General features: G+C 43.4%; 1 protein-coding gene across 3 annotated transcripts in view; it reads right to left on the bottom strand.

The window, feature by feature from the left end:
• The window catches only part of LOC141127427 (retinol dehydrogenase 16-like), a 48,966-nt gene that overhangs the window by 19,039 nt on the left and 16,225 nt on the right, over positions 1–13,702 (bottom strand). For all 3 annotated transcript variants that reach the window (XM_073613848.1, XM_073613847.1, XM_073613849.1), the window contains exon 3: positions 7,918–8,176. In XM_073613848.1, coding sequence (XP_073469949.1) covers positions 7,918–8,176 — 259 coding nt within the window. The remainder of the gene's footprint in view (positions 1–7,917; positions 8,177–13,702) is intronic.

Raw genomic sequence — 13,702 nt, 5'->3', positions numbered from 1 at the left:
GAAAGAACCACCAATGGGCATGTGCTAGTTGTGAAGCAATATAATACGTTTGAAGACACGGTAGCGCCAGTCCCCCCTCTAGGGTGGGCAATTGCAAGGTATGCTTGGCAATCCTCACTACACCACCCCTCCATATAAATTGGGTGATTATAGAATCTATTTCCTTAAATTTGGCTTTTGTTACATAAATTGGTGAGTTGCCCAGAACGTAAAGGAATCTTGGGAGGTATATCATTTTAAAGATATTTATTCTTCCTAGGAGTGTAAGCGGGAGGTTATTCCAGGTTTTCAATGTATTTTTCAGTCTACTAATGAGAGGGTCTAAATTAATCTTGGCATAGGAAGAGATAGGTTGTTCAATTAATACCCCCAGGTATCTAAAGCTGTGAACTATTTGTAGTGGGCAATCTTGAGGTAGTTCTACTTGAGTCTCTCGGTCAATCTGGAACAATAAAGATTTATCCCAGTTGACCTGAAAGCCTGAGAAATGGCCAAACCGTCGGATGATCTCCAGCAGGGTTGGGAGTGACGACTGGGGGTCCTCCAAATATATCAACATGTCATCCGCATACAAGGACACCTTTTCTTCCAGGCCCCCAGTCGTCAGTCCCCTAATTTCCCCACTGGTTCTCACCAATGCTGCCAGGGGTTCTATTGCTATTGCAAACAGGAGTGGCGACAATGGACACCCCTGTCTTGTACCTCTCTTTATCTGGAAGGCCCTTGATACAGATGCGTTCACTCTCAGTCTAGCAGTAGGATTGAAATAAAGGAGACGTACCCACTGTATAAAAGTAGAGCCAAACCCAAATTTGGCTAAAACTTCAAACAGATATGGCCATTCGACTGAATCGAAGGCCTTGTGAGCATCTAAAGCCAGGACAGCACGGGTACCAGTTTTGTCATGGATTGCCTGCAGATTAGTATATAGCCTACGTAAATTAATAGAGGTTGACCTTCCAGGTATGAACCCTGTTTGATCCGCCCCCACAATAGTCGTAATCACTGCATTTAATCGTTTAGCAAGTATTTTAGCTAAAATCTTCACATCAGTGTTAATAAGTGAGATTGGTCGGTATGACTCGCATAAGAGGTGATCCTTATGAGGCTTGGGAATTAACACTATCAATGCTTCTGACATGGAGGGTGGCAACCGACCTGTTTTAATGGCAAAATTATACATCTTTAATAAATGAGGTATTAGCAGGTCCCTAAAGTGCATGTACCACTCAATAGGAAATCCATCAAGGCCTGGAGTTTTGTGTCTAGCAAAAGATTTAATTGCGTCTCCTATTTCGTCAACCGTCAACGGGGCGTCAAGTGTGATTGTCTGCAGTTCTGTTAGTTTGGGGAGTGAAATTTCGGAGAGGTAGTCATCTAGTTCCACTATCGTATAGTGAGCTCTGGTTGTATATAGGTTGGAATAGAACTCAACAAACGCTTCTACAATATCACTGCTCTGTTCCACTATTATGCCCGCCGAGTTTTTGATTCTGGGAATATTGCATGGTTGATATTCTGGTCTGGCTATGTATGCTAATAACCTACTATTTTTATCTCCAAATTCAAATATCCGCTGGCTTTGATATAGGAGTTTTTTTTGTGTACGTTCCACCAGTACCAAGTCCAGCTCTCTTGCCCTATGTCGCCAAGTGGCGTGTGTCGCAGAGGTAGGGTTGTCAGAATACGCAATCTCCGCGTCCCTGAGCCCATCCTCTGCGTCCATTAGTCTGGACTGTGATGCCTTGCGGGCTTGCCCAATCGCTGCTGTAAAGGAGCCACGAGTGGTGGCCTTAAAGGCATCCCAGACCGTCAGGGTGTCTGCACTATGTTTGTTATTTATCCAATAAATTTTCATATCAGCAGAACTCTGGTCCACCACGGCCTGATCCTCTAACCAGAGTGGGCTCAGCCTCCACATTCTGTACGAGGAGGGCGTGTCAAGGGCCAGATCCACCATCAGAGGTGAGTGGTCCGATAGTGCTCTGGGCAGATACTTAATTCTTGTTATTAAATGAAGAATGCTAGAAGAGACCAAACAGAGATCAATTCGTGATAGAGTATTATGGGAGTCAGATTGACATGAGTACTCTTTTGCCCCCGCATGTCTCCACCTCCAGGCCTCCACCAGGTCAAATTGAGTGAGATATGATCCTAAGGGCGTTGGGGGCATTATAGAACATCGGAATCTGTCTATAGAGTTGTCTAGCACCGTATTATAATCCCCTGCTATGATTAGTGGGCCTTCAGCGATTTCGAGTATTGTTCCCATCACCCTTTCAAAGAATTTCCTCGTAAAGGGTGGTGGGATGTAAATATTTACCACCGTATATGGTTTACCTAGAAGTTCCATTACCAAGATGACAAAGCAGCCATTTGGGTCAAGTTTAATGTGTTTAATGGAGATTGGTGCTGATTTGGCAATGAGAATAGACGTCCCCCTGGCAAATGAAGAATAGGTGGAGTGTAGGGCATAAGCTATTTTAGCTCTTTTAAGGGCCATAACTCTGGAACCCTGGAGATGGGTCTCCTGGAGGAGGATCACATGCGGCTTGTGGCGTGCTAAATAATCAAACATCACTGAACGCTTTATCTTGGAATTAAGCCCCCTAACATTCCATGATATCAGACGTAAATTATTCATTTTTGGGTGTAATACAAAAGGTTGCACGACCGCCTCCCGAGACACCCCAGGGTCAGCCATCCTGTGGGTCCCCGGGCTCCTCGTGAAGCGGCGGCGCAATTCCGGATATTTGTCTGAAAAATTTGTATGTTATCTAGTACATATACCTGAGCACCTTGATGGTTAGTCTGATCCATGAACCTGCAAATATATATCGTAAAATAGTAATAAACATGTAACCAAGGCATAAACGATGCCAACACCCAAAAGGTTTTCCCACCTTCCCAACCCACCCTAACCCTCCCGGCTCCCATACCCCAACTCATGAGAGCTTTATACCCTAACTTGAACCTGCGTAGCAGGGGGTGTTTAGAACAGTCCCGTAGTCAACAACCTGGGGTAGCACTAAACAGATGGAGATTATAGACACAAGCTACCACCCGTGTATCAAAGTATTCCTCAGCCCGGCCTTAGCAAAATATTCAGCTGGATGATGATAGAAAAGTTCCAGTTCCAGCCCGCCTAGTTGTAACCAGTTTGGTCAGCCAGTGGAAGGATATGAACAGTTCCATCATGGGACGTACAGCATTGGTCTTCTCTGCCTTTCTACCGTTCAGTAGGAGCTAATATGGAAATGTCAATGTCCTGGAGCTTATTTGCAATCTTCATTGTGGATATTAAAGATCAATAGTTCAAGAATATCAGTGAACAAAGAGCTTTGTTTATGTTGGAACAATAAGGGGTTATATTGGTCATCGGGGGGGTGATCTCCGTGGTAGGTTCCTTTGATCTAAAGGTCCCAGCGTGTCTGCCCAGTGAGCCGCTTCTTTCGGATCAGAAAAGAAATGGGCTTTACCCTGATAAATGACCCGAAGGCGTGCAGGATATAGCATGCTGTATGGTAGTTGCAGATCACGCAAACGCCTCTTGACTGCTAGGAAAGTGGCACGTTGTTTCTGTGTGGCCACCGAGAAGTCAGGGAAGATAGTAATACCGTTACCATTGAAGAGTATGTTCCCTTTTTCCCTGGCTGCTCTAATGATGGCTTCTCTGTCCCTGAAATGCAGCATCTTAATAAGCATAGCACGTGGGGGAGCCCCAGGGGGCAGGGGGCGTAGTGGGACCCTGTGTGCTCTCTCGATGGCAAACATGGTGGAAAAAACATTGGCGCCAAATACTGACATCAGCCATTGTTCCATAAATTTTTCTGGGGCCTTGCCCTCTGCCCCTTCCGGGAAGCCTAGAAGGCGGAGATTATTACGTCTTAGACGGTCTTCCATATCTGTAAGCTTATCAGCCATATAATCTTGGGCCTGGCGCAGCTCCCTTACAGATCCCTGCAAAGGGCGCGTGTCATCCTCTAAATCTCCTATGCGCTGTTCTGCATTTTGCACTCTATGTCTTAGGTTTTGTACATCATGCTTCAGGAATGATAAATCAGTTTTAATTGAATCCATTTGTGTGGTGAGGGAAGCATGGCTGTGCTGTATGGCCTCCATAATTTGGGAGAGAGAGGGCTCCGCAGGGCCTGCAGCCACATCAGCCTTAGGATCAGATACTGAGTCTATGTCATCCGGGGAGGAGGATAGAAGGGGGTTTTCAGGGCTGCTGCCAGGGATATATTGTGACTCACCCTTCCCTCGATGCTGCTGGATTGTCAGGGAGGTGGATGGCTGACCTTGCTTCTGAGCGTGGCGCCGGCCGGCGCCATTTTGCTGCGGCGGGCATGGCTGCGATGGCGGACCGAATCCTGATGTTTCCTCCATGGCCGGACCGTATTTCACCATGGCCCGAGGTGCTCTGGAGTCCTGGGAGGTTAGTAAGTGTGAGGATGGTTGTGGATGGCGGCCGGGCTAGCAGGATGGTTGAAGGATCTGAGTGAGGCGGACGGAGCTCAGGCTTTGCACGTCCTCACATCCCGGTCGTTGGCCACGCCCCTAAAGTTATTATTCCTAAAAACTACCGTTCCTTTCCACTTCAGTGCATCATCATATTGTCTTACTTTGAATCTTCAACCAAACCCTCACAAGTGTTTAAAACCATATTAACAAAAAAAAGTAACTGAGTGTAATATTTTGAATATTCCTAACAGTACTTTAACCATCATACTTGTTGTGACCATATTGATCCAGACAGTGAGAGAAAGACGGGTGTGGAATAAGTACAAAAGGGCGGGAGGGTCAAGGAGATGAAAAAGCAGAAGAAAGAAACGGCAGGAACAATGAGAGCTGTTAATAAGCCCCATATGAGGATAAATAATGCAAGAGGAATATTCGCTTAGGACGAGAAGAGAATTTTTTTGTATATGCATAGTTTGGCTACGGCAATAGTACAATACTTAGGTAAGTGGCATTACGGTTTGAAAAATTATTTTTCACCGTTGATTTTTGATTCAACAGGACTTGCTTTCCTTTCTCTTAGTTGTTTAGGTCAGTGCAGTGGACAGGTAGGTAAGTGTAATGGTCAGTCTAGGAATCATGTAGGTCAGAGTAGTGGATAGGTAGGTCAGTGCAGTGGACAGGTAGGTAAGTGTAATGGTCAGTCTAGGAATCATGTAGGTCAGAGTAGTGGATAGGTAGGTCAGTGCAGTGAACAGGTAGGTAAGTGTAATGGTCAGTCTAGGAATCATGTAGGTCAGTGTAGTGGATAGGTAGGTCAGTGTAGCGGTCAGTGTAGGGGTCAGTGTAGGAATCAGGCTGGTAAGTACTATTATAGGAAGGGAAGGGACTTGGGAAGTGCTAAAAGTCCATAGGTTAGGGGATGCAAATTTCTTGCCTTGCACCGGGCGCTGACAACCCACACTATGCCACTGCTGCTGGGGGCACCTGAAGCAAGGACGGACTCTGCTGGGGGCACCTGATGCAAGGACGGACTCTGCTGGGGGCACCTGATGCAAGGACGGACTCTACAGGGGGCCCCTGATGCAAGGACGGACTCTGCTGGGGGCCTCTGATGCAAGGACGGACTCTGCTGGGGGCACCTGATGCAAGGACGGACTCTGCTGGGGAGGGCACCTGATGCAAGGACGGACTCTGCTGGGGGGCACTTGATGCAAGGACGGACTCTGCTGGGGAGGCACTTGATGCAAGGACGGACTCTGCTGGGGAGGCACCTGATGCAAGGGCTGACTCTGCTGGGGGCACCTGATGGCATCTGGTGGCAGGCGACGTGGCAGGTGACACACTCGGGGCCTCCACGGATTCTGCATTATGGTGAGTTGAATGATTTCATTTTATATTACAATGTAATAATAGAAATAATGCGCTTCAATCACCCTGACACTATAACAACCATGGTGCCGGGATGATTGAAGCACTAACCCCAGGTGTTTGGAGTATCTTTATCTGCTGATTTGTTAAACTTTCTGGAATACACATATTTCTATTGTGGTGTAGGATCTGGGCCTGCTGTTCTTTCTTTCTTTCTTTCTTTCTTTCTTTCTTTCTTTCTTTCTTTCTTTCTTTCTTTCTTTCTTCCTCACTCCATCCCTCATTCATCTCAGACTCTAACCACACCCCCTTTCGAGCCACGCCAATTTAAGCCACGCCCACCATTTTGCGTAAACCACGCCCAGTTTTCGCCACGGCGCGCTTTGCGCGCAGCATTTTACTATTTTGCTATGTCATGCCTACAAACAAATGCCCCGCCCCCTAATTATAACAAGGCTCCGCCTATATGCAAAAAAATGTCCCTAAACTTTTTTTTACAATGTTGGCAACGATTCAAAATTTCAGCTAGTATTTTTATGACATGGAAATTAAGAGGGTACATTTAAGGGTATTAGATTATGTGCACAACTGAGGTATGGCCTTTGGTAAAGATGTTTTGAACCAAAACTGGTTATCAGCATCTTTCGGTACATGTGTACCAGGCTTAAGCTTATTCATGCGCTTTTATCTTTGCAGCTTGGCTGCTTCAATGCCCCGTGCAAAAGGTCTACCTGAAAAAGGGTTACGCCCATTGCAAACTGTATAGAATGCATTTGCCAGGGTACCTAGTACAGGTTACTTACTATTATATTAGAGTATAGAGTATATTAGAGTATTATCACTGTCATTTAAAACATATGTACCTTTAAGATTCAGCGGTTTGGGAAATGTCAGATTCACTACCTTATAAAAATGCACCCACTGTGTAATTCAATGTTTTGTATGGAACTTTGAATTAAACATTTTTCAGCATGAACTTGTGCCATCTAGTGGCTTACATAACACAGAAAAGCTAATTTGAATTAACAAAATGATAGGCATTAATTAACAAGGAAAGGACATTAATATAGGAATTATATGAATGCTGTTTCTATAGGCTAAGTAGTATAAAAGAATTATGTAACAGTCAAGGTCAGAAACGGTCATGCTTGGACTAAACCCCCCATTTACACTTGAGTATTTTTCAGCTGGTTTCACTTTCCCCTTCTTCCCCTGTGTACTGCTTTTATGTAATTTTTATGTCTTGTATTGAACTGCATGAGGTTATTATTTTTTGTGTAGTATGCTGATATCTAGTGCCAGTTTGGGCCACTGCAACTTGTTTACTATGTGATTTTGGAATCCTTCTTCCTCTCCTGTTTAGTGCCAGATAATTTAATCCTAACTAGACCCTTCCCATTTCTTCCATGTTCTCTCATTGTTAGTTATTCACAGAGACAGGGTCTAGGAAAGTCATTGTCTTCTTACAGTTCAAAAGCTTGGATAAACATCCTCTGTACTGAATATAGCTGAAGTAAAATTGTGTTGGATTCAAGATATGTGTCTCATTTAAGAGTTAATACTGCCAAGTCAGCAGGTGACCATACTGTCCAGACAAACTGGGTCTAAGGCGGCATGTCAATGCATAAAGCGACATTTGAAACAGAACAGAATATGTTTAGCTTGCAGAATCAAATTTTTTTCCAATTGTCACTGTTAACACTTGTACACTCAGTTGCTCTATTCTCAAAAGGTAAATGAGCTTTTTCTTGAGCTTATTCAGTAATTTTTGCCCCCATAGACTTTAATGAGTGTGCCTATAAACAAATGACACAGGCATTTGCAGGCAATTTCACGCCTAAAAGACTACTCTTGTCCTCTAGAACTGATCTCCTCTTATCCACCATAAGAAACAACTGAAACTTGATTTATGTACAAAACACTTGCACAAAATCTGTAAAACACTTGTAAAATGCCCGAAAAAACAAATACAGTACTTCAAAATCACTAGAAATACACTCTGCTCTGTGTGAACGCAGGGTTATAGTTCCTAAGTAGCTTTTGATGCTGTAGATGGTAAAGGATGACTACGTTTTCCATTTTTACCTCAAAGAGTCTGAGAATGCTTCCACTCCAAATCTTGATATGCTGTATCCTCCTCCTACGAAGGCTAGTCTTCCCATCACACTCGACATGTTTATAATACGTCCCCTGGCTCTTCTAATAAGGGGCAGCAGACAAAGCGTCACATCAATCATCCCCAATAAATTCACATTCAGCACCTTGACAAAATCTTCCCTTCTCAGCCAGCTGTTGGGAGCTGTAGGTATTCCAATGCCAGCATTATTCACGAGTCCCCATAACCCTGCAAGAGAAAAGTAATTTAAGGAAATACAGTATCTCACAAAAGTGAGTACACCCCTCACATTTTTGTAAATATTTTATCATATCTTTTCATGTGACAACACAAAAAAATTACACTTTGCTACAAAAGTAGTGAGTAAAGTAGTGAGTGTACAGCTTGGATAACAGTGTAAATTTGCTGTCCCCTCAAAATAACTCAACACACAGCCATTCATGTGTAAATCACAACAAAAGTGAGTACACCCCTAAGTAAAAATGTCCAAATTGGGTCCAAAGTGTCAATATTTTGTGCGGCTACCATTATTTTCCAGCACTGCCTTAACCCTCTTGGGCATGGAGTTCACCAGAGCTTCACAGGTTGTCACTGGAGTCCTCTTCCACTCAATGACGACATTACGAAGCTGGTGGATGTTAAAAACCTTTAGGTCTTTAGGGTTTAGGTCTTTAGACATGCTTGGCCAGTCCATCACCTTTACCCTCAGCTTCTTTAGCAAGGTAGTGGTCATCTTGGAGGTGTGTTTGGGGTCGTTATCATGTTGGAATACTGCCCTGCGGCCCAGTCTCTGCAGGGAGGGGATCATGCTCTGCTTCAGTATGTCATAGTACATGTTGGCATTCATGGTTCCCTCAATGAATTGTAGCTCCCTAGTGCCAGCAGCACTCATGCAGCCCCAGACCATGACACTCCCACCACCATGCTTGACTGTAGGCAAGACACACTTGTCTTTTACATAGTTACATAGTAGGTGAGGTTGAAAAAAGACACAAGTCCATCAAGTCCAACCTATGTGTGTGATTATATGTCAGAATTACATTGTATATCCCTGTATGTTGTGGTTGTTCAGGTGCTTATCTAATAGTTTTTTGAAGCTATCAATGCCCCTGCTAAGACCACCACCTGTGCAAGGGAATTCCACATCCTTGCCGCTCTTACAGTAAAGAACCCTCTACGTAGTTTAAGGTTAAACCTCATTTCTTCTAATTTGAGTGGCCACATGTCTTGTTAAACTCCCTTCCGCGAAAAGTTTTATCCCTATTGTGGGGTCACCAGTATGGTATTTGTGAATTGAAACATATCCACTCTCAAGTGTCTCTTCTCCAGAGAGAATAAGTTCAGTGCTCGCAACCTTTCTTCAGATACTTTATTAGCTTTGTTGCCCTTCTTTGTACTCGCTCCATTTCCAGTACATCCTTCCTGAGGACTGGTGCCCAGAACTAGACAGCATTCTCCAGGTGAGGCCGGACCAGAGTCTTCTAGAGTGGGAGAATTATCGCTTTTTCCCTGGAGTTAATCCCTTTTTTAATGCATGCCAATATTCTGTTTGCTTTGTTAGCAGCAGCTTGGCATTGTATGCCATTGCTGAGCCTATCATCTACTAGGACCTCAGGTCCTTTTCCATCCTAGATTCAGTGTATAGATTGCATTCATATTTTTGCCACCCAAATGCATTATTTTACATTTTTCTACATTAAACCTCATTTACCATGTAGTTGCCCACCCCATTAATTTGTTCTTTTTGCAAGGTTTCCACATACTGCGGAGAAGTTATTGCCCTGCTTAGCTTAGCATTGTCTGCAAATAGAGGGATTGAGCTGTTTACCCAATCCTTCAGGTCGTTTATGAACAAATTAAATAGGATTGGTCCCAGCACGGAACCCTGTGGGACCCCAATACCCACCCCTGACCATTCCGAGTATTCCCCATTTATCACCACCCTCTGAATTTGCCCTTGTAGCCAGTTTTCAATCCATGTACTCACCCTATGGTCCATGCCAACAAGCCTTATTTTGTACAGTAAACGTTTATGGGGAACTTTGCCAAATGCTGTGTCTTTGTACTCCTCACCTGGTTGCTGCCACACATGCTTGACACCATCTGAACCAAATATGTTTCTCTTGGTCTCATCAGACAACAGGACATGGATCCAGTAATCCATGTCCTTAGTCTGCTTGTAACTTCAGCAAACTGTTTGCGGGCTTTCTTGTGCTTAATCTTTAGAAGAGGGGATGACAGCCATGCAGACCGATTTGATGCACTCTGCGGCGTATGGTTTGAGCACTGACAGGCTGACCCCCAACCCCTTCAACCTCTGCAGCAATACTGGCAGCACTCATATGTCTATTTCCCAAAGACAACCTCTGGATATGACGCTGCGCACGTGCACTCAACTTCTTTGGTCGACCATGGAAAGGCCTGTTCTGAGTGGAACCTGTCCTGTTAAACCACTGTATGGTCTTGGCCACCGTGATGCAGCTCAGTTTCAGGGTCTTGGCAATCTTCTTATAGCCTGGGCCATCTTTCTGTAGAGCAACAATTCTTTTTTCCAGATCCTCAGAGAGTATTTTGCCATGAGGTGCCATGTTGAACTTCCAGTGACCAGTATGAGAGAGTGAGAGCGATAACACCACATTTAACAAACCTGCTCCCCATTCACAACTGAGACCTTGTAACACTAACGAGTTACATGACACCGGGGAGGGAAAATGGCTAATTGGGCCCAATTTGGACATTTTCACTTAGGGGTGTACTCACTTTTGTTGCCAGCGATTTAGACATTAGTGGGTTTGTGTTGAGTTATTTTGAGGGGACAGCATATTTACACTGTTATACAAGCTGTACACTCACTACTTTACATTGTGGCAAAGTGTCATTTCTTCAGTGTTGTCACATGAAAAGATATAATAAAATATTTGCAAAAAATTGAGATACTGTATCATTTAAAATATATGAACACTTGCATATTATGTAATATTTTAATAATAACTGAAAAATTGTTATCACCATTAAAACCTTATTGTTACCTTAAACCTTACATTCTAAAAACTGGGCCTAAGGGTCATGACATACAGCGAGGGAAAAAAGTATTTGATGCCCTGCTGATTTTGTACATTTGCCCACTGATAAAAAAATGGTCAGTCTAAAATTTTAATGGTAGCTTTATTTTAACAGTAAGAGACAGAATAGCAACAAAAATATCAAGAAAACCGCATTTCAAAAAAAGTTATAAATTCATTTGCATTTTATTGAGTGAAATAAGTATTTGATCCCCTATCAATTAGGTAGATTTCTGGCTCCCAGGTGTCTTCTATACAGGTAACGAGCTGAGATTAGAAGCACTCTCTTAAAGGGAGTGCTCCTAATCTCAGCTTGTTACCTGTATAAAAGACACCTGTCCACAGAAGCAATCAATCAGATTCCAATCTCTCCACCATGGCCAAGACCAGAGAGATGTCCAAGGATGTCAGGGACAAGATTGTAGATCTACACAAGGCTGGAATGGGCTACAAGAACATCCCCAAGCAGCTTGATGAGAAGGTGACAACAGCTGGTGCGATTTTTCGCAAATGCAAGAAACACAAAATAACTGTCAATCTCCCTCGATCTGGGGCTCCATGCAAGATCTCATCTCGTGGAGTTTTAATGATCATGAGAATGGTGAGGATTCAGCCCAGAATTACATGGGAGAATCTTGCCAATGATCTCAAGGCAGCTGGGACCATAGTCACCAAGAAAACAATTGCTACCACACTACGCCGTAAAGGAGTGAAATCCTGCAGGGCCTGCAAAGTCCCCCTGCTCAAGAAAGCACATGTACAGGACCGTCTGACGTTTGCTAAGGAACATCTGAATGATTCAGAGGAGAACTAGGTGAAAGTGTTGTGGTCAGATGAGACCAAAATTGAGCTCTTTGACATCAACTCAACACCATCCCCGCCATTAAACATGGATGTGGGAATATTATGCTTTGGGGTGTTTTTTTTGCTTAGGGGACAGGACAACTTCACAGATGAACAGGGCCATGTACCATCAAATCTTGGATGAGAAACTCCTTCCCTCAGCCAGGGCATTGAAAATGGGTCATGGATAGGTATTCCAGCATGGCAATGACCCATAGCACACGTCCAAGGCAACAAAGGAGTGGCTCAAGAAGAAGCACATAAAGGTCCTGGAGTGGCCTGCCCAGTCTCCAGACCTTAATCCCATAAAAAATATCTGGAGGGACTTGAAGGTTTGAGTTACCAAATGTCAGCCTCAAAACCTTACTGACTTGGAGAGGATCTCCAAAGAGGAGTGGGACAAAATCCCTTCTGAGATGTGTGTAAACCTGGTGGCCAACTACAAGAAACGTCTGACCTCTGTGATTACCGCCAAGTACTAAGTCATGTTTTGCGAAGAGGTCAAATGCTTTTTTCACTCATTAAAATGCAAATCAATTTACAACTTTTTTGAAATGCGTTTTTCTGGATTTTTGTTGTTGTTGTTGTTATTCTGTCTCTCACTGTTAAAATAAACCTACCATTAAAATTTAGACTGACTTCTTTGTCAGTGGGCAAACGTACAAAATCAGCAGGGGATAAAATACTTTTTTCCCTCACTGTATTGGTATTTTTGTAGCAGCTACACCCTTCTCCTTTTGTAACGCAATTTTCTAGGAGGGAAACTGTTTTTGTTTTTCTTTTATTCACTAACTCCCTAATTTTACAGCAATTTGTTGCTCAGTCACCCATCAATTGAGTTTGTGCAGTGTTTCATGTCAGGGACAAGCTCACCAGAGACAATCAATCACTCTGCAGTCACCTCTATGGCTTAGCTACAAATCACTGAAGAAGTGTGATGTGTGGCAGCAAATACCAAGGTCTTGTTTACACAGGCGGGTAGGAGCAGTCAAAATGGGCAATTGAGCTACCTCTGACTACCAAGCTGCAAGTTAATATGGCCAACAGTCATTTTAGTATCCACTGCCGCGTTTGCAGCATAGCAAAATTTATACAATAAGCTGCATTTGCCAGACAATAGTGCTGCCAAACTAACCATTTAAGCGAACGGTGCCACACAGCAACCACGAGGCCAGGTGCTTTACTTGGAGTTGTGGTGTGGTACTTCAATAGAAAATCCCCCTTTGGCTAAAAAAAAAAAAAGAGAACATTCAAGAGCCACATACTTGTTTTACATGGGTCAGTACAGAGTCTTGCTCATGTAAATGAGCTCTAACATAATGATATAGTACGAGTTTGACTTGTAGCTGCAATTAATTGCCAGCCACTATAGCAATTATGTTGCTAGCAAACAAATTGTTACTAATCGCTGCTATTACAGATTTGTAGCAGTGATTAATCATCAGTGTGACATATTCTAACCTTGGCCCCTAAACCAGGCAAAATGAAATAGTGGACTGAATTAAGTGGAATAAGTGGGCCACACTTATGTAATCCCAGGAAAATATGACAGCACCATGCACATAGCATTACTAGCGTTGTAGTTATACTACAATTACCAATATTGTATCCCTTTGAATGGGCCCAAAAACATTTTATAAGGTATTCAGGTACAAAAACATTGGAATGTAGCCTTCATCAAGTGCGGAACAGTATGGGGCCTCCTCCAATTTAAGTTGCTAAACTAGCTGAAGTCACAACTGTCCCTCGTTTGGACCAAATCCCTATGTCCCTAATACAGCCTTAGTTTCTTTCTTCTTGATCTGAAGTGTACATCGCTATACTAAATTTACTATAATCCTACTAAAAG

The sequence above is a fragment of the Aquarana catesbeiana genome, linkage group LG02 (genome assembly GCF_042186555.1).
Source record: "Aquarana catesbeiana isolate 2022-GZ linkage group LG02, ASM4218655v1, whole genome shotgun sequence".
NCBI classification, from domain to species: domain Eukaryota; kingdom Metazoa; phylum Chordata; class Amphibia; order Anura; family Ranidae; genus Aquarana; species Aquarana catesbeiana.
The sequence above is the reverse complement of the archived record's forward strand: the minus strand, read 5'-3'. Positions and strand labels throughout refer to the sequence as shown.